The 19235-nt window shown below is 32.3% G+C and overlaps 5 protein-coding genes across 6 annotated transcripts in view; all 5 read right to left on the bottom strand.

Annotated features, from left to right (window-relative positions):
* The window catches only part of LOC107371246 (uncharacterized), a 57611-nt gene that overhangs the window by 37948 nt on the left and 428 nt on the right, over window positions 1-19235 (bottom strand). The gene's annotated exons all lie outside the window — the stretch shown is intronic.
* On the bottom strand, window positions 1525-3409 carry LOC149093202 (uncharacterized). Its single transcript, XM_089268698.1, has 2 exons — window positions 2291-3409; window positions 1525-2086 (listed from the first exon to the last, which is right to left on the bottom strand). Exons 1-2 carry the CDS (start codon window positions 3286-3288, stop codon window positions 1525-1527), a joined length of 1560 nt encoding a protein of 519 aa, XP_089124824.1. The 5' UTR covers window positions 3289-3409.
* LOC107370819 (uncharacterized) lies at window positions 4022-6117 on the bottom strand. The gene is made up of 2 exons (XM_015938773.3): window positions 5043-6117; window positions 4022-4886 (listed from the first exon to the last, which is right to left on the bottom strand). Exons 1-2 carry the CDS (start codon window positions 6026-6028, stop codon window positions 4349-4351), a joined length of 1524 nt encoding a protein of 507 aa, XP_015794259.2. The 5' UTR covers window positions 6029-6117; the 3' UTR covers window positions 4022-4348.
* LOC107370985 (uncharacterized) lies at window positions 12055-17026 on the bottom strand. 2 transcript variants are annotated; one of them, XM_089268910.1, is made up of 3 exons: window positions 15810-17026; window positions 13672-15647; window positions 12055-13313 (listed from the first exon to the last, which is right to left on the bottom strand). In XM_089268910.1, the coding sequence occupies exons 2-3, from the start codon at window positions 14667-14669 to the stop codon at window positions 12761-12763; spliced, it is 1551 nt and encodes a 516-aa protein (XP_089125036.1). In that variant the 5' UTR covers window positions 14670-15647; window positions 15810-17026; the 3' UTR covers window positions 12055-12760. The 2 variants fall into 2 exon arrangements, with proteins under 2 accessions (XP_089125036.1, XP_015794418.3); XM_015938932.3 differs by lacking the exon at window positions 12055-13313 and having other exon boundaries at window positions 14769-15647.
* LOC107371887 (uncharacterized) lies at window positions 17642-19228 on the bottom strand. The gene is made up of 2 exons (XM_089269462.1): window positions 18664-19228; window positions 17642-18243 (listed from the first exon to the last, which is right to left on the bottom strand). Exons 1-2 carry the CDS (start codon window positions 19179-19181, stop codon window positions 17682-17684), a joined length of 1080 nt encoding a protein of 359 aa, XP_089125588.1. The 5' UTR covers window positions 19182-19228; the 3' UTR covers window positions 17642-17681.

Below are 19235 nucleotides of genomic sequence, written 5' to 3'. Positions count from 1 at the left end.
AATGTATTTATGCATTTTGATATAATAAGATTTAACAAATGCAAAATCAAGAAAACGATATTTACTGGCATTCCAATCAATTTGAATTCCGTTCCTTCCGGAATCAAAAAATATAATAGAAACATGTTCATCGTGGAAAATATTTGCAGACATTGATTCATCTAATTTGAGGACTTGATTAAACAATTGTTGAAAATTATTGTCAAGAACTTTGATTTGCAAATCTGTACCATCCAATTCCTCGATCGCAATGAAATGATTTTGATCAGCTCTGTTGTGAATGCGAACACAATCTTCTTCTCTGTTAAACCAAAATATTGGCTGCATATTTGTAGATCCAAAGAATACATCACTCTTGATGACAGATAACTCTTCATCTTTCAAATAGCACCATCGAACCAACTGTAACAATCTTTCAACATAGCAATTTCTAGAGTCAACCTTGAAATTTACCCATTTTTTGATTGCATTGAAAACTTGCACTTCTGAATGAACCATTAGATCCAAAGCACAAATATATTCAATCGTCTCAATAGGATAATCCAACCAAACATTTGTGTTGACTATTTTCAAGAAATAGCGACAGATGAAAGCATTGAGAACACCTGAATTCATAAATTTTGATGTTTGTTTAACTTGAGGAATAACAATTGAAAGATGTTCAATTGTAAAATTATTATGAAAATAGGTAGCACAATCATCCAACACATGGTCATCTATCCAAAAATAGTCGATCAAATTGCAAATACTTATTGCGTTTTTCATGTCTATTAACATAAGACCGAATTCAACACAATTTAAAATCGATTTGAAGGCTTGTTCATCGAAATCCAGTATAATTTTGTTTCCCTTCGCCTCCAAGTAATCAGGGCTCAACATTTTCGCAAAATATGGTATTTTACGAATTAATTTTTTACTGATACGGTGTTCCGTTGATCGATTCACTATTATAAATTGGTTTTCATTATCTGATACTTCCATAATAAACACACGAATTCAGTGTAAAGTTGTTAGATCGTACTTAGTTCACAGTAAGATGGAATGCAGTTAAACAGACGATTTTTGTCTAAACCATTTCAAATGTCGATTCCCGCGTTATTACGTTTAAAACAGTGCCATCTAGGGGATATCAGTTGATACCTAAAAAATTGATTGTTTGCGGAGATTGAACCTCAACGAGTGAACGTTTTCAGCAATCGAGATATGGGCAAGTTTTTCCGAATTAAAATTTGGTTTTTACCCTGGATTGGTTCTAATTAAATCAGAACTTTTGTATTTTTAGATAAATAATTCTTCTAGACTTCAACTGTCCATTATTAACGTTTTGATATAAGATAAGCCTTCAGCTTTTTTTAAAGTTTTGAATTGTAAAGCCGATTGAAAAAAATGTTAGTTTGAAATCTTTTAAAATAAAACATTAAAAAGCACCGAATTGATCAAATAAAGACTGGAAAATGGTTGACAAAGTTAACTATGATGCACAGTGTAACCATTTATGAACGATTGTATTTAAATAGCTTTACTTTATTGTGTTAATTTACGCATCGAGCAAAGGTTGATGGTGTTCAATGATATAAATCCAAAGGTAAAAGTTTTAAGGACATTAGATTTCTTTTGGCCATCCACAGATTTGCTTTTACAATCGATGATTCGACCCATTGATTTCCATTCTTGAGTGGTGACATTGAAACAGAAAACATCTTTTGTGCATTTATCAATCAAAATAACTTCATCATCACCAGCTTGCTTGGATGTTAAAAGTAAATTATTGAAATTCAATTTATCACGAATCTTCTGAAGTGGTATCTTTCTAAACTCGAGATTACGGTCAATGTTGAACTGGAAAAATTCAAGACTATTTTTCAGCATATAAATACTGTTATCCAAAATAGTTACCAGGTAAGTATGTTCATCGCATTTGAATTCAGAATTTATATTCGTAATGGATGGATTCTTCCAACATCTGAACCTGAATTCCTCATTACGAACAAGAATGAACTTTTCGGTAGCTTCGAGAAGTGAACATTCATAATTGTTATTCAGCATGTGCGATGGTTGATACCAAATCTGCACAGAGCAACTTTCACTGAAATGTAAAAAAATGGTTTACAAATAACTATCATATTATTAAAAGTATTTATCATTTGAAGCGAGCTTATCGTGAGTTTTAGGCAGTGAACCTTCATAGAAACAATATGCATCAATAAAGACATTTATAATTTTTGATTTCCAAACTTTAATTTACCTTCTAAAAAGGCAAATGTGTTAATTTGCAGAATCGATTACTCACCTTTCTTGCTCTTCAAAAATGCATCTAATCATTTTAAGACAATGCGATTTCCAGGCGGAATGATCAAACAACCGATATTTATTCCGACTCCAATCGATTCTTATCATTTGCCTTCCAGAATCAAATGAAATATCAGAAATGTGCTCATCATGAAGAACAAACAGAGGCATCAATTCATCTGGTTGAATTACTCGACTAGTTATAGCCAGAAAATTCCTGTCAAGTAGTTGGACTTGCAAATCTGTTTCATTCAATTCTTCAACCACGACAAAACAACCCTGTTTAGTTCGGTCGATACTACAATGACAATCAGGTTTACTGTGAGAGCATGATTCTGGTTCAAAGTCACAAGATCTAACAATTTCATTTTCCTCTATTTTAGATAAATCCTTTTCTTCCAAATGGCACCTTCGAACTGACTTTAACAATCCTTTGAGACAGCCCTTTCTAGAATCAGCTTTAAAATTTACCCATCTAATGATTGCATTGAAAACTTGCATTTCTGAATTAATCATTAGATCCAAACCGCAAATGTAGTCAATTGTTTGTATTGGAAACTTTAACCAAACGGGTGTCTCTACAATTTTTAAAAAATAACGACAGATGAAGTCATTAAGAGTGCCAGAATTGATCAACTTAGTTGTTGGAGTCACTTGACGTATAATAACGGGAAGATGTTCAGTTGAAAAATTATCATGAAAATATTTGACGAAATCATCCATGAAACAATCACTCATTCCGAAATAGTCGACCATGTCACACATATTTATTACAAAATCCATCTCGATCAAGATTTTACCGAATCCAATCCAATTGAGAAACCACTTGAAGGCTTTTTCATCGAAATCCAGTGTAACTTTGTTTGCTTTTGATTCCAATAGATCATGGCTTAACATCTTTTCGAAATAAGGTATTTCACGAATCAGTTTTTTACTAATACGATGTTCCATGGATCGATTCACGATTGTAAGTCGATCATCAGTTTCCATTGCGTCCATGGTTTATGCACAAATTTAAATTAAAACACAAAATTGTAATTTTTTTGAAATACAGCTTACTGTGCAAAACCAATATAGAGATGGTAAGTGTGATAGAGTCTATCAGATAGACGATTGGATCAGACTGTTTGGTTACCAGGCTCTGGTACAGGGTGTAACTAAAGTTCGTGTAGGTAGGAGGGCTTAAGTGAGGAAATCAGTTTCTCAAACGAGAAATCAAAGGAAATTAAAATTGGTTTCTACGCAGGGGGAAATATTTTTTTGCCTCCTACACGAACTTTAGTTACACCCTGTAAACTTCCTCGGACTTCCTCAAATTTTAAAATTGAAAAAACGCCATCTCCCGTTAATTAATCCTTAACTCTGTGTTAAGCAGTTAACCCAGTGTATTTTCAGAGACAAAGAGGCAAAATTGAAATCGCTCTTTAACTTTACGCCCACTCTTCAGTAAAAACTCTCAACAGTTAAAATTGTTTAACATGATTTGAAAACTGATAACTCTTCTTTACTCAAAGATGATTGTTTTCTTAATTAAAAATGATTGAGATTGAAACCTCTCAAACAACCATTAGTACATTTGATGCAGTTATTTTACATATACTAACTGAATTTGTGAGAATCATAGAAGAATCTTGTAATTTGATTTCCTCTACTAATTGGCTTTTAATTGTTAGTTGAATAAACGAATAGATGTAAACAAGAAGATAAATCTGTGTACTTAACTGTTCAATTTTTAAATTGGCCTGAACATTGATTCACTTTAATCAATTGATATCTCAACCTGTTGATAAATCTTTAATCAACTTAATTATTAACAACTCTAGAACAAATCGTTTACATCTTCGCTTATGTTCACAATTACAGTATCGAGTGTACTACTCGATTTGTTGATGCAAGTTAATTAAATCTAATTTCTTCAAGTGAGAACGCGAAAATCTGATGATTAAGGAACTTGACAATTTTTTCTAAGCCTGTTTTCTGGTATCGGCTTGGGATTAAAGCATTGACGGCTTAACGAAATCTTTATGACCTGAATATTGATAATCTATAAAATAAAAGTTTACAATACAATAGTGTCCATCGATATAAATGTTGAGGTGAAAGTCAACAGCCTATCAGATCGATCTCTTTGATCAGCAGATCTGTTATCACAATCACTGATTCGACCAATTGAACTCCATTTTTCAGTTTTTACATTGTAACAAAAGAGGGTTCTTGTAGTCTTTTCAATAATAAAAACTTTATCACCATTAGCTTGACTGGAAGTTAAAAGTAAATTACCAAAGTTAAAATCTTTCAACCTATCAACAGTCATCCACCCAAGTTTGGGCTTGCTATCAACGTTGATCTGGTAGAACTCAAAATTATGCTTTAGTAAGTAAATGTTGTCATTTAAAACAGTTGCCAGGCTTGTGTGTCCACAGTCGATGAAGTGAGAGTCAATTTGTTCGGTAGTTGGTGTTGTCCAACATTGGAAGCAATCTGCATGGCTACGAACCAAAATAAACTTATCGTTAGCTTCAAGAAGGGAATTTATAGTCCAACAATCTTCATAACAGGAACTTTCAACAGGCAATAATATCTTGGAATGGGCTCCGCTGAAATGTACGAAGGGAAAATGATAAAATAATTATATACAGGGAATAACTAACTTGTAAGTCCAGAAAGTTTTACGCAAAGAATAAGTAGAGCTCATCACATTCAGATAGAGATCGATTGTGGCATAACGATTGAAATGAGGAAAGATTACTCACCTTTTCTGATCTCCAAAAAGACATTTATGAATTTTACGATAATGTGATTTATAGTCAAGTAGACGATATTTTTTCTGCTTCCAATCAATTCGAATTATATTCCTTCCAGAATCAAAAATATCAGACACATGTTCATTGTGGACAAGATGTAAAGGCATTGAATCATCTGGTTCAACCACTTTATTAACAAGAGGCACAAAATATCTGTTAAGTACTTTGACTCGCAAGTTCGCAGCATCCAATTGATCAATGATAATAAAAAAGTTCTGCTTAGTTCGATCAATACTGCAATCACAACCAGATTTGTCACGAGAACATAATTTTGGTTCAAATTTTAAAGATTTCACGTATTTATTTTTCTTTATTTCAGCCAAATCTTTACATTTCAAGTGGCACCATCGGATTAACTTTAACAATCTTTTAAGAAACGACTTTCTAGGATTTTTCTTTAATTTGATCCATCTTATGATTGCATCGAAAACCTGCACTTCTGAGTAAATCATAAGGTCCAACGCACAAACAAATTCAATGGTCTCAATAGGATAATCCAACCAAGCAGTTGTGTTCACTATTTTTGTGAAGTATCGACGAATGAAAACATTAAGAGCACGAGAGTTGATCAACTTAGAGGTTGCAGTAACTTGTGGTATGACGACAGGAAGATGTTCAATTGAAAAGTTGTCATGAAAATGACTTATACAATCATCTATCAAATAATTGTTGACACCAAAATAGTCAGCAATGGTGCACAAATTTATTACGTTATCCATTTCAATGAAAATAAGACCGAATTCCAACCAACTAAGAATCAATTTGAGAGCTCGTTCATCGAAATCCAGTTTAACTTTGTTTTCCTTTGATTCCAATAGATCATGGCTCAACATTCTGTCAAAATAAGGCACTTTGCGAATTAGTTTTTTACTGATACGATGTTCCATGGATCGATTTACGATTGTAAATTGGTCAGTAGTTTCTGTTGAATCCATGTGTGACACACTTTAAATTAAAAATAATTGCACTATGTACGATGTAGTCAGTTAGGTAATAAAGTGTAAATAATAGATAAAAAATAGATAAGAATTGGGAATAGGGGCAGAATGTGATGGCGCCACTAACAATCCTTTAAATTTTTCTTGATTTTTTGAACTTTTTTTCATCAAAAATCATTTGTTTACATTTATTTTTATGTCAATTTTTCGTCTCTACCCCAATATCTCTCTCACTGCTAATTCATTTTTACTGCTCCTTTTAACTTCTTACCTCTCTTATCTACAGCTCTCATTGTCGGCCTCTCTCGTGCTATTACTCTTTGTTTAATGTAATTTAGACTCTAATTTTTGTTACCCGAGATGACTATTTTAACCAAGCAGAGAATGACTTTTGCGCCAGTTAGACTAGACTGTATGGAGCCAGACTTTTGTCTTACTTTGAAAGTGACGCATTGAGATAACTTTCCTCTTCTGCTTCAAATTTAATTTTCACTTTGATTAAATAATTATTTTGAGTTTATAAGACTAAAGATGAAACTTTGACTAGCAAGTTGAGAGTAGTTTGTATGAGCATGAAAACTGAGTCCATAAGTGCTGTTAAAAAATTTCTCTGATCAACAGTTTTCGAGAAACTTGACCTCAAAGTTGAAACTTCACTTTTTTGTTCATTTATGACAGCAGATTTTTTCATGAAACTCATTTTTCTGATGTAAATTTTGATTTCCAACCGTAAATGCGCTTATTTTAAGAAATAATTTCTGTCTACTGAATCTCATTATTCTTCGATAATAATTGTCGGTTCACATCATGGCTCGAATATTTTTTTGATTTTGGTCATTCAATCAAAACTTTGAGCTTCAATATTTCAAGAATAGTTTCACATATAATCATCATTCTTTGGCCAATCATTAGATTTTAATACTATAGGTAATATCCCTGAATATCGAAGAAAATCTGAGCTAATTCATTTAATAATGGATATAATAGGATAACAAGATAACATGATATGAACGCATGATAAGATAAGATTTGTGTTTGAGTAACCATTTACATTTGTATAAATCAAGTATAAAATCTGTCAATGCTATAACCAATTATGTATAATCTTGAATGATCTAGTATTTCAATAATTAGCTCATACTTAAGCTAGCTTTCACGTTCACCGTGGTCGGTGGCTAATAACGTAGGTTTCAATTCATGTTCATTGTAGATTTAATAGTGTCCATCGATAGAAGCGTTGAGGTAAAAGTTATAAGCTGATCAGATATTTTTTGACCATCAGCAGATTCGCTATCACAATTACTGATTCTACCCATCGAACTCCATTTGCCAGTTTCAACATTATAACAATAGACGGCTTTTGTAGACTTGTCAATGATGATTACTTTATCATCACAAGCTAGGTTGGAAGTTAAAAGTAAATTATAGATTTTAAAATGTTTCAATCTATCAATTTCCACCTTCTTATACTCAAGCTTACTATCAATGTTGAACTGGAAGAATTCAAAATTATTTTTTATCATGTAAATACTGTTATCCAGAACAGTTGTCAGGTATGTGTATCCAGTGTCATCAAAGTGAGAATTGATGATTTCAGTAGTTGGATTTGTCCAGCATTTAAGCCAATATTCATGATGACAAACCAATATAAACTTGTCGTTAGCTTCGACAAGTGATCCTTTAGTCTTGTGATCTCCATAATATTTAGGCAACATTTCCTTGGCATATGCTTCGCTAAAATATATGAATGAAAATATGACTATTATTGTTATTAAAATAATTAATACAAGGAGTGGCTGAAGAAATTCAAAAGTTTTTCTCTGAATATCTAACAATCAAACAAGAATGAATGCAGATGCAGTTATAATCATATCATGATTTGTCAGATCAATTACAAAACACCAATTTAGATTTTGGAATACTGATTATGGAAATATTTTTTTACCTTTTTTGATCTTCGAAAAAGCATCGATAAATTTTAGGATAATATGATTTCAGAGCTATATATTTTAGCAAACGATATTTATTCTGCTTCCAATCTATTCGAATCATTTTCCTTCCAGAATCAAAGAATATATCAGAGGTATGTTCATCATGAAGAAGATTCAAAAGCATTGATTCATCTGATTGAATTACGCGATTAATCAACGGTATGAAATTATGATCAAGAACTTTGACTCGCAAATCTTTGTCATCACATTCTTCAATTACCACAAAATAACTTTGTTTAGTTCGGTCAATGGTATAATTACAATTAGAACTATCATGCGAGCATAATTCTAGCTCTTTACAAGATTTAACCAATTCATTTTCTTTGATTTTCGATAAATCCTTATCTTCTAAATAGAACCATCGGATCAACTTGAACAATTCTTTAAGATAGCACTTTCTAGAGTCAGCTTTGAAATTGATCCATTTCATGATCGCATCGAATACTTGGATTTCTGAGTAGATCATCAGGTCAAGCTTGCAAATATATGCAATGGTTTCAATAGGATAATCCAGCCAAACAGTTGTATTTGCTATCTTCATGAAGTAACGGCGAATGAAAGCATTAAGAGCATCAGAGTTTATTAATTTAGATGTTGGAGTAACTTGTGGTATGACGACAGGTAGATGTTCAATTGAAAAGTTGTCATGAAAATGACTTATACAATCATCTATCAAATAATTGTTGACACCAAAATAGTCAGCAATGGTGCACAAATTTATTACGTTATCCATTTCAATGAAAATAAGACCGAATTCCAACCAATTAAGGATCAATTTGAGAGCTCGTTCATCGACATCCAGTTTAACTTTGTTTTCCTTTGATTCTAATAGATCATGGCTCAACATTCTGTCAAAATAAGGCACTTTGCGAATTATTTTTTTACTAATACGATGTTCCATTGTACCATTCACTATTGTAAGTTTATCATCAGTTTTTAATGAATTCATTTTTATTCACAAATGACAATTAAAAACAAAATGCTGCAAATTACTCGTTACAACTCGTCAACTAGCAATTTTCAAACGGTGTGCTTCAACGCCAACAAATGCTAACAAGATTGGAGACTTTCGTTTGAATTAACAGTATTTTGAAGCAATCGACAATATTGTCATTCAGTAAATGTTTTTCATTTTCACTTCAAATTGAACATATATGACTGGCTCACCCTATGAATGACTTCCAACTTGTAATATTTCAACTTGAATCACTTACAATAGCCAAACGATTCTACAAATGAAAATATAATATTATGATAATGATACAAGTATTGTTGTGAATCCTTAGTGTAGTATTCATCAGTATCAGTATCTATCATCAACACAATGATAGATTTTTAGACTGCCGGGCAAAAGAAAATATTCACTTTCCTTTTTGAATGCTTTGCCGATTTACAGGGCATTTCTCGTTTCCAACTTGATAATTTCATTTAATTCTCAAAACGCTTTACAATCCCTATTGTAAAAATTGTCTCAGTAAATGGAGGCCATTTGATCCCTGATTTGATAAAAAAACTTTGATAATTGTTTTTTACATCAAGAGTTCGGGTCTCAGCAGAATAGGTTGATTTCACCGTAATCAGCGAAAAGGCATCAGTCATGTCCAGCATCGTGTTCGAGTCACTGGTTCTTTATTCAGACTCTCAACGTCAATTGTACTTCTTTGGTCGAAGGTTAAGCAAAGCAATTTGCTAACAGAAATTAATTGACCCATTATGCTTATACCAAACCAAGTAGCGAATAGACTGCCAGTCAAAATGAGATAATCAAACATAGGAAAATCAGGTTTGCTCTCAGTTAAAGAATCGGGTTCAGATGTAGCCATAAAATGGATTTTTATTTGTTCATTGCCACTTGCAGTATCCTGAAGATTTGTGGACATTTGAAATGAGTATCGAACTGAGTTACACATTGGTTGAGTCACCAGTGCTAAACAATCCTCGTTAATTTCAAGGGCTGAGCTGTTTTGATTGAGATAAGGTGAGTTGAAATGCAATTTTGTGTGCTTATCTAAAGGTACTGCAGTTGCAAAGGAAAGCAATCCCGTTCGATTGAGAGAGTTGTTATTAAGACATTCTTCAAAAACTTGACGTCGATCATAGTTTTTACACATTGTTTTATACGGAGGAGGCAACAAGTTTTCCGTGTGTTTCGTGAAACGAATAGCGCACGATGTTTGCTTTCCCTTATTGGTAATAGCAAAAGTATGTAGACTACTATCCTCGACCAATGCTTTTCCTGGATAAGCCAACTTCATTAACATTACTGTAGCGTTCAAACGGAAATTTAATAAATAGTTTGAGTTGAACACAACGGCTCTAGACCGAGATACTTTAAGAGGTAAACCAGAAGAGTCCAAACAATGGAGCACAAGTACTAGATATGAAGCTGAAGCCTTTTTAGTTATCTCACATTTCCCGGTCTCTAAAGGATCTTCTGAAGATTCAGACCAATGAATTTTATTTATGAATCTTTCAACTGGATACGAGTGCTCGGCGATATCAGATAATGGCAACAAGTGACCGAAAGATTTGGTAAATAAAACAGAATTCGTTAAATAACCATCACAATCGTCCTTATCAGAAAACTTACGACAAATGGCATCAAAACTAGACTTATATTTTGTTCGTAAAAAGTTGAGATCAAACGCAAATTGATATGGAATCAATAATCGAACTTCTGGAATTTCAATTTCATTTGCAATATAATTTATCACTTCTTTACGAACATCGAATCGAAGATAATTACGTGTTAACAGATAGAATTGAAAAATGCATATCACAAGACAAAAGGTTCGAATTGAAGCTACGAATATTGTTCTTCTTTCCATGTTATTGAATTTTCAATCAATGAACAATCTGAGAGTATTTTCTGTAGATTCCAGTTGAGTAACTTAATTAAAGAGGTTCGTTGCAATAAACATAATCATATTAATAGAATCGGCATTGATTTTAACCTATTAATGATATTAATCACCTTTTGTTGCTTTTTGTAACTCATTCAATTGTTCGTGAAAAGAAACAGCTTTAATTCATTTTTAAATTTTTGAACATTACAAAGCATTAAATTCAATTTGTGAACACAATCGACGACATGATAAGTATAATAGATATAATAGTTTAATATGTTGGCAAAATGATTGAATAGAAATGGAAACATTCGAATCAATATTGGAAAAATAATTGATGGTTTAAATTTCATTATGATCAATCAATAATTTACAGAGCTAATGATTGATGAAAAAACTGTTTCTTTCCACAATGAAAATTAATATTAATTGCTGTTTCCACTCTTAAGACAGGTAAGAAAAGGAAAAAAAATTACATCGATTTTCCGATTCTGCAAATTACAAGATTTTTATTTTCGAAATAACGTCATTATAAATTGATATCATTGAACATTGAGGCAATTAGTACACTAACCATTAGCAACAGTTTGATTATCGACTAAATTAGTACTTTTAAGGTTATTAGCTATGCAAAGTGACTTGCAATCGACACATTATGCCGAGGTCAAACTAAGTGCTGAATAAAATGCCAGTCACAATCAAGTAATCAGATAAGTTAAAACGAGGTTTACTCTGAGTTAAGGAATACGGCTGTGATGGCGCCACGAAGAAGAATCTCATCTGTTCTTAACCTAATGTCACATAAATGAACTTAATCATTATCGCCGTAGCATTCAAACTGAATTCAAACACTTATATGAGTTGAAAACTTCCAACACTTATTTTGTGCCAAACCAATAACAAAAAAAACTGTTTGACTCAAATTGACAATCTTGATAAATTTGGAGTAATGAACTGCTATTTTCATAAAAAGTTGAAGAGAAATGCATTAGTGAAGTATTTTTATTATTTCAATGAACAAAATTGTTGTAACAGTATTTATTATGAGCATTAAAATAATGGCCAATCTTTAATCTCATCATGTTTCTTGTACATTGGATTTGGTAAGAAATTTTTGAAATAAGAATGAAATAAATCTAAGAAAAAATAGTTTTTGTTCTACATCACTTTGCATGCAAACTATTTCAAAGTAACATATTTTAATATACCTGAATGTAAATGAATCTTTACAAAGTGTTATTTGAGATCACGGCTCATGTGCTGTCTGGTAACATTTATCGATCTAAATGCTGAGGTTAAAGTTAACAGCTTATTAGAATTCTTTGAGTCACCGGTAAATTTGCTATTAATCTTAAGGCCAATTGATTCCCGTCTTTTAGTGTTGACATTAAAACAGAGACTTGTAGCTCTTGTAGACTTAACAAACAAAATAATAATCATTAGATCGCTTGGAAGTGAGAAGTAAATTTGCAAAGTGCATTTCGTTTCTACCGATTCATTCTGATGCTCCTATTAATATAAGAAATGTTGAAATATATGAACTTAAGCTTATTTGTCAGTATGTAAATGTTATTGTCCAATAAAGTTGCGTGAAAATCATTCTCATAGCTCTTGAAATGCGTTTCAATGTCATCAGCAGTTGGTGTTATGCAATACAATGCCCTTTCATGACTGTAAATCAAAATAAACTTATTTTCAGCTACGAGAAGTGAACTTCCAGGAATATAATATGGAAAAATTTATACTGAGTTGGCCAAGGCTTGTCGCTCTACCATAAAAACCCCGGATTGACGGGAGGACGCACGACTGGAAAATGGTTGACAAAGTTAACAATGATACACAGTGTACTCAGTTTATGAATCATTGTATCAAAAAAACTTTACTTTATTGTGTTAATTTTGCTCCAAGCAAAGGTTGATCGAGTCCAAAGATATAAATCCAAAGGTGAAAGTTTTAAGAACATTAGGTTCCTTTGAATCTTCCGAAGAATTGCTTTTACAATCAATGATTTGATCGATTGATTTCCATTCTTGAGTGCTGACATTGAAACAGAGAACGTCTTTTGTGGTCTTATCAATCAAAATAACTCTATCATCATTAGCTTGCTTGGATGTTAAAAGTAAATTAACGAATTTAAATTTATCTTTACGAAATCCAATCCTGTTGAACTCACACTTACTTATGTTGAATCGGAAGAAATCAAGATTCCTTGTCAGCGCATAAACATTGTTGTCCTGAACAGTTGCCAAGTAAGTACATTGTGTTTGCCCATAACATTCGGATTGATTTTTAATATCTGCTATGGATGGATTCTCCCAACATTTGAACCTGTAAAGTCCATTACGAACAAGAATGAACTTTTCGGCAGCTTCGAGAAGTGAAAGTTCATACATAAGATCTGAGTTTGATTGATCTGGTTTAGTTATCACACTGTGGAATTTCAGCCTAAAATGTGCAAAAAATGTTTTAAAAATAAGTCAACCCGTCTAAGTTAGACTTTGTGAGGTCAGAGTCAAAGGTCTATTTTTCGATAAACTACCGTATTTTTTATCAACTTAATTAATGATTAATGTATTTACTTCGATATTGGGTAGGTTGTAAGGACCATTGCCTAGTAACTTCTAACTTAAAGAGGGTTGATTGTGCTAGAGCATTTATCATAACGAATTAGGAGGAGCTATGAGAGGTGAACCAAGCAACGATGTGCATCAATATAATTTTCAAACTTTAGTAAAGCTTTATAAAAATACAGTAATTTAATTATTTCAGACAAGTGGATTAATTTAAAATATCGATTACTTACCCTTCTTGATCTTCAAAAATGGATCTATAAATTTGATAATACGATTTATAAGCTGTAAGATCGAGCATACAATATTTCTTGTGCTTCCAATCAATTCGTATCATTTGCCTTCCAGAATCGAATGAAATATCAGAAACATGTTCATCTTGAAGTAGAATCAAAGGCATAAACTCATCTAATCGAACTACTTGATTAATCAGTAACCCAAAATTACCGTCAAGAACTTTGATTCGCAAATCTTTGTCGTCCAGCCATTCTTCAATTAAAACAAAACAACCTTGTTTAGTTCGGTCATTGATACAGTTACAGTTACTTTCGTCATGAGCACAAATTTCTGGTGTAGAGTTGAAAGATCCAATTAATTCATTTTCTCTTATTTTGGATAAATCCTTATCTTCCAAATGGCACCATCGGATTAACTTTAACAATCTTTCAATATAGCACTTTCTGGAATCAGCCTTTGCTTTGATCCATTTCATGATTGCATCAAATACTTGGTATTCTGAATGAATCATCAGGTCCAAGGAACACATGTATTCAATTGTTTCAACAGGATAATCCAACCAAACATTAGTGTTTGCTATCTTCAAGAAATAGCGACAGATGAAAGCATTGAGACGACTCGAGTCTATTAACTTAGATACTGGAATCACTTGAGGCATAACAACGGGAAGATGTTTAAGTGAAAAATTATCATTGAAATAGTTGATACAATCTTGCACCAAATGATCTTTTATCCCGAAATAGTCTAGCATGTTGCACAGATTTATTACATAATCCATCTCGAGGAATATACTATGCAATTCAAGCCAATCGAGAAACGATTTTAGAGCCTTTTCATCGAAATTCAATTCAACTTTGTTTGTCTGTGATTCCAAACAGTCATGGCTCAACATAATTTCAAAGTAAGGTATTTTGCAAATTAGTTTTTTATCAATACGATGTTCCAATGATCGATTCACAATTGTTAGTTGGTCGACAGTCTCTAATGAATCCATATTTGAACACTTGAATTAAAACACAAATAAAATCTCAGATTTTCACGAAATCAATATAATAAAATTAATCAATAAGTTTTAAAAGAGTCAGTTAAATAATTGTTTGCTAGTTAAAAATGAGTAACTTGTTAATAACAATATCAAGAGTAAAGATTATTAAATAAGATTGACAAGGAAGTCGCGAAAGCTAGAGATTCAAAATAAGCCAAACGATTAGAGGTGGGCCATTATATCGATTACATCGATTGTAATCGATTAATTCAAGTAAGATAATTATCGATTGGTAAACATGCGAAATCTAGCTATATTATGTTATTCGGAGTATGAAATAATTGTGTACATTGTTAATTCGTCGAGTTTTCATTATGGGCCATCCTCATAGTCCTCATAGTATTCAGCGATATGAAAGTCGAGGTGAAAGTTGGCAGCTTGTTAGTTGAAGCCTGGAAAAAAGGAAGATTGGTAGATTCTGATGTTCCAGACGTAAAAGTAAAAGTTTTAGAAAGAGCATTAGATTCCTTTTGCTCAACCACAGATTTGTTTTTACAATTAACGATTCGTCCCATTGAACTCCATTGGTGAGTGTTGACGTTGAAACAAAAGACATCCTTTGTGAACTTATCAATCAAAAAAACTCTATCATCATTAGCTTTTCTAGAAGTTATAAGTAAATTATCGAAGTGCAGTCTATTTTTGAACCTTTCAAGCCCGATAATTGTTTCCTCGTTTGTATTGATGTTCAACTTTATGAAATCGGAATTTGCCAAAAAGTAAATATTATCGTCTAAAATAGTTGCACGTAATTTGTTTGGTCCATTGGTTCGAAAATATTTCGAAATTAGTTCGGCATTTGCTGGCCAGCATTCAAGTAACCAACTATTGCAAATCAACATGTACTTTTCATCAGCTTCGAAAAGTAAAACTCCTGAGAATTTAAAGTTGTATTCACAACTAGGCCCCGGATTATTATCTTTCCAACTGAAATGTAAATAAAACAAGAAGCAAGATGTGGTAATTATTGATAGATAAAATTGTAAGCAACGATTCTGAAAATAACTCGATAGCAATAAAAATAAACGTAGATGATTGCATATGATCATCAAATCGGGTGTGAAATGAGATATCAAAACAATTACTTACAAGTCCTTCTCTTGAATGTAATTATGGATGTCAAGGAAATAGGTTTTGTATTGCGATCGATCCAGCCAACGATATTCATTGCGTTTCCAATCAATTCGAACTCCTTCCTCACCAGAGTCAAAAAAGATATCAGAAACATGTTCAACATGAAGAAAGTCGATAGTCATACTCTTGTTTGAATTGACGACCTTTTCTATCAATGGATAAAAATTATTGTCATATATTATGATTTGTAAACCTTGAATACACGAATTGCAAATCTGAATGAAATACTCTTGCTTGGTCCGGTTGCAAGTAAGATCACAATCACGTTTTCTGAAAGAGGATAATTTCGAAGGTTGACAATTCAGAGATTGAACCTGCTCCTTCATTTTAGGTAAATACTTATCTTCCAAATGGCACCATCGAACTAACTTTAACAATCTTTCAATATAGCCCTTTCTGGAATCAGCCTTTGCTTTGATCCATTTCATGATTGCATCAAATACTTGGTATTCTGAATGAATCATCAGGTCCAAGGAACACGTGTATTCAATTGTTTCAACAGGATAATCCAACCAAACATTAGTGTTCGCTATCTTCAAGAAATAACGACAGATGAAAGCATTGAGACGACTCGAGGTTATTAATTTAGATACTGGAGTTGCTTGAGGTATAATAACAGGAAGATATTTAAGTGAAAAATTTTCATTGAAATAGTTTATACAATCTTGCTGTACAAGATCTTTTACTCTAAATGATAAGAAATGGACCATCATATAACCTTTGATCTCGAAACAGTCCATCATGCTGTACAGATGCATTACATAATCCATCTCGATGGATACAGTATTCGATTCAAGCCAATTCAAGAATGATTTTAAAGCCTTATCATCAAAATCCAGTTCGATTATTTTGTCCTTTGATTCATTCAATATCCTATCAAAATAGGGTACGATCCGAATTAGTCTTTCACTAATTTTATGTTCATTCGATCGATTAACAATTGTAAGTTGGTCACTAGTTTCTGATGAATCCATAAAGGACCAGTGATCATACGAACACATGTCAAATTTTCTTGAAATACAATTTAAGATTCTTAAAAACTCAACAAATTAGTAAAATATAACACAAACTCAAATAGTTCAGATGATTAGTCTTAACGAGTTGACAAGTAAACTTAAAAATATTGTGTATAATCAGTCGTCAAAGCAAAACCAGATTTTAAGTTAGTTATCTGTTGGTATCATCATAAGTTATGATTCATAAGGGTTGATTGGAAAGCTTCTGATGAATGGGTTTTTTAAGCTTTTATGCGCAATCACACTGTTTGGATTGTTATTTAACAGAGCAACACTCTTCTACGCAGATAAGGCTCCACCTCACAACCAGAGACTTTCCCATCAATTTGTACATCAGAAGAAAGTTTGAACAAATTATGAGATGCGACCATTTTGCCTATTCTTGACATCCTCTTTTCAGAATTCAACCTCTAATCGAATTTAAACTTGACCAAAAAAGCCATCCTAAAGAGTATCGTAATTTGATTGTCATTACTTCAAGTACAAATTTAATTGCATTAAACCAAGTTAAGGAATGTAAACAGAGAAATGGATTAATTGTTAGTGATGAAAGGTTAACCATACACACTGAGAAAGCAAACGATAAGTGTTCAAGTAAAGACAAATCAAAAGAATCCGTATATTTTAACTGGCCCTTTAGTTTAAAAAAGGTGCAAAATTACTAGTCTATACATTGGTTAATTACTAAAAATCCGTTTGGTTTCAACTTGCATGAAATGAATAAAAGAAATATTTAGATGAAAATTAAATAAAGTAAACAAAAATATCAAATCAGTTTAAAAATTATTGTATTTTTTAATATAGCTTTACTTCATTGTGTCAATTTATGTTTCGAGCAAAGGTTGATAGTGTCCAATGATATGAGTCCAAAGGTAAAAGTTTTAAGAACATTAGATTTCTTTTGACCATCAACAGATTTGCTTTTACAATCAAGGATTCGACCAATTGATTTAAATTCTTGAGTGTTTACATTGAAACAGAAAATATCTTTTGTGGTCTTATCAATAAAAATAACCCTATCATCATCAGCTTGCTTGGATGTTAAAAGTAAGTTATTGAATTTCAGTTTATCTTCAAACCTTGGAAGTTTTATCTTTTTGAAAGCAAATTTACGGTTAATATCGAACTCGAAAAACTCGAGTTTATCTGTCAGCATATAAATACTTTTATCCAAAACAGTTGCCAGGTAAGTATGTCCATTGCATTCAAATTCAGAATTAATATCTGTGATATATGGATTCTTCCAAAATCTGAAACTGTATAGCTCATTACGAACCAGAATGAGCTTTTCGTTAGATTCGAGAAGTGAGCTTTCATAATTTCGATTTTGACCTCTGTATTCCTGATTCGGCGTCTTCACAGAACAACTCGCGCTGAATGTAAAAAAATGATTTACAAATAACAATTACTAAAGTATTTATTATGAAGCTTATAAAGTGAGTTACTGTCGAGTACCCGGTTAAAGCAATTTTTTAGTGACCCATTTAAAGCAATTTTCACAGCCGCCATCTATGATTTTTTAAAATTTACATTGTTTTTATAATTTATATAATCCTTTCATTACCTAAATCTTAAGCGCTGCCACTTTCTGAAAGCCATTATCACTAGATGGAGACTGAGAAACACGAGTTGCTTTAACCGGGTACTCGACAGTACACGGTAATCCTTCATACTAAACAGAAACAATGAATATTAATAAATGGGTATTGATAATTTATAACTCATTAACTTCAAAGTTTCCACAAAAATTTAAGAAATTGGATAATAAGAAAGGTAAATAATCGATTACTCACCTTTCTTGCTCTTCAAAAATGCATCTGATCATTTTGGGACAGTGTGATTTATAAGCTGGACAATCGAGCAAACGATATTTATTCTGCTTCCAATCAATTCGTATCATTTGCCTTCCAGAATCAAATGAAATATCAGAAACATGCTCATCATGAAGAACGAGCAAAGGCATTGATTCATCCGATTGAAAAACTTTATGATTAATCAATGGCAGAAAATTCCTGTCAAGTAGTTGGACTTGCAAATCGGTTTTATTCAATTCTTCAATCACGACAAAACAACACTGTTTGGTTCGGTCGACACTACAATAACAATCAGGTTTGTTACAATACCATAATTCTGGTTCAAAGTTAGAAGATCCAATAAATTCATTTTCTTTGATTTTGGGGAAATCCTTCTCTTCCAAATTGCACCATCGAACTAACTTTAACAATCCTTTGAAACAGCCCTTTCTAGAATCAGCTTTAAAATCTGCCCATCTAATGATTGCATTGAAAACTTGAATTTCTGAAGGAACCATTAGGTCCAATGCACAAATGTAGTCAATTGATTGGATAGGAAACTTCAACCAAAC

This window comes from Tetranychus urticae, chromosome 3 (assembly GCF_039701765.1).
Source record: "Tetranychus urticae isolate SD_2017Ah chromosome 3, NJAU_TeUrti_SD_1.0, whole genome shotgun sequence".
In the NCBI taxonomy this organism is placed as follows: domain Eukaryota; kingdom Metazoa; phylum Arthropoda; class Arachnida; order Trombidiformes; family Tetranychidae; genus Tetranychus; species Tetranychus urticae.
The sequence above is the reverse complement of the archived record's forward strand: the minus strand, read 5'-3'. Positions and strand labels throughout refer to the sequence as shown.

Bases quoted from the DNA above. Each gene is read 5' to 3' on its own strand.
- LOC149093202 (XM_089268698.1), bottom strand. From the start codon at position 3,288: ATGGACGCAATGGAAACTGATGATCGACTTACAATCGTGAATCGATCC. The intron at 2,087-2,290 runs GTGAGTAATCGA...TTTACATTTCAG, and splicing joins ATTTTTGAAGAGCAAGAAAG to TGAAAGTTGCTCTGTGCAGA.
- LOC107371887 (XM_089269462.1), bottom strand. From the start codon at position 19,181: ATGGTTCCTTCAGAAATTCAAGTTTTCAATGCAATCATTAGATGGGCA. The intron at 18,244-18,663 runs GTGAGTAATCGA...TTTTACATTCAG, and splicing joins ATTTTTGAAGAGCAAGAAAG to CGCGAGTTGTTCTGTGAAGA.
- LOC107370985 (XM_015938932.3), bottom strand. From the start codon at position 16,855: ATGTGTTCGTATGATCACTGGTCCTTTATGGATTCATCAGAAACTAGT. The intron at 15,648-15,809 runs GTAAGTAATTGT...TTTACATTTCAG, and splicing joins TACATTCAAGAGAAGGACTT to TTGGAAAGATAATAATCCGG.
- LOC107370819 (XM_015938773.3), bottom strand. From the start codon at position 6,028: ATGGATTCAACAGAAACTACTGACCAATTTACAATCGTAAATCGATCC. The intron at 4,887-5,042 runs GTGAGTAATCTT...CGTACATTTCAG, and splicing joins CTTTTTGGAGATCAGAAAAG to CGGAGCCCATTCCAAGATAT.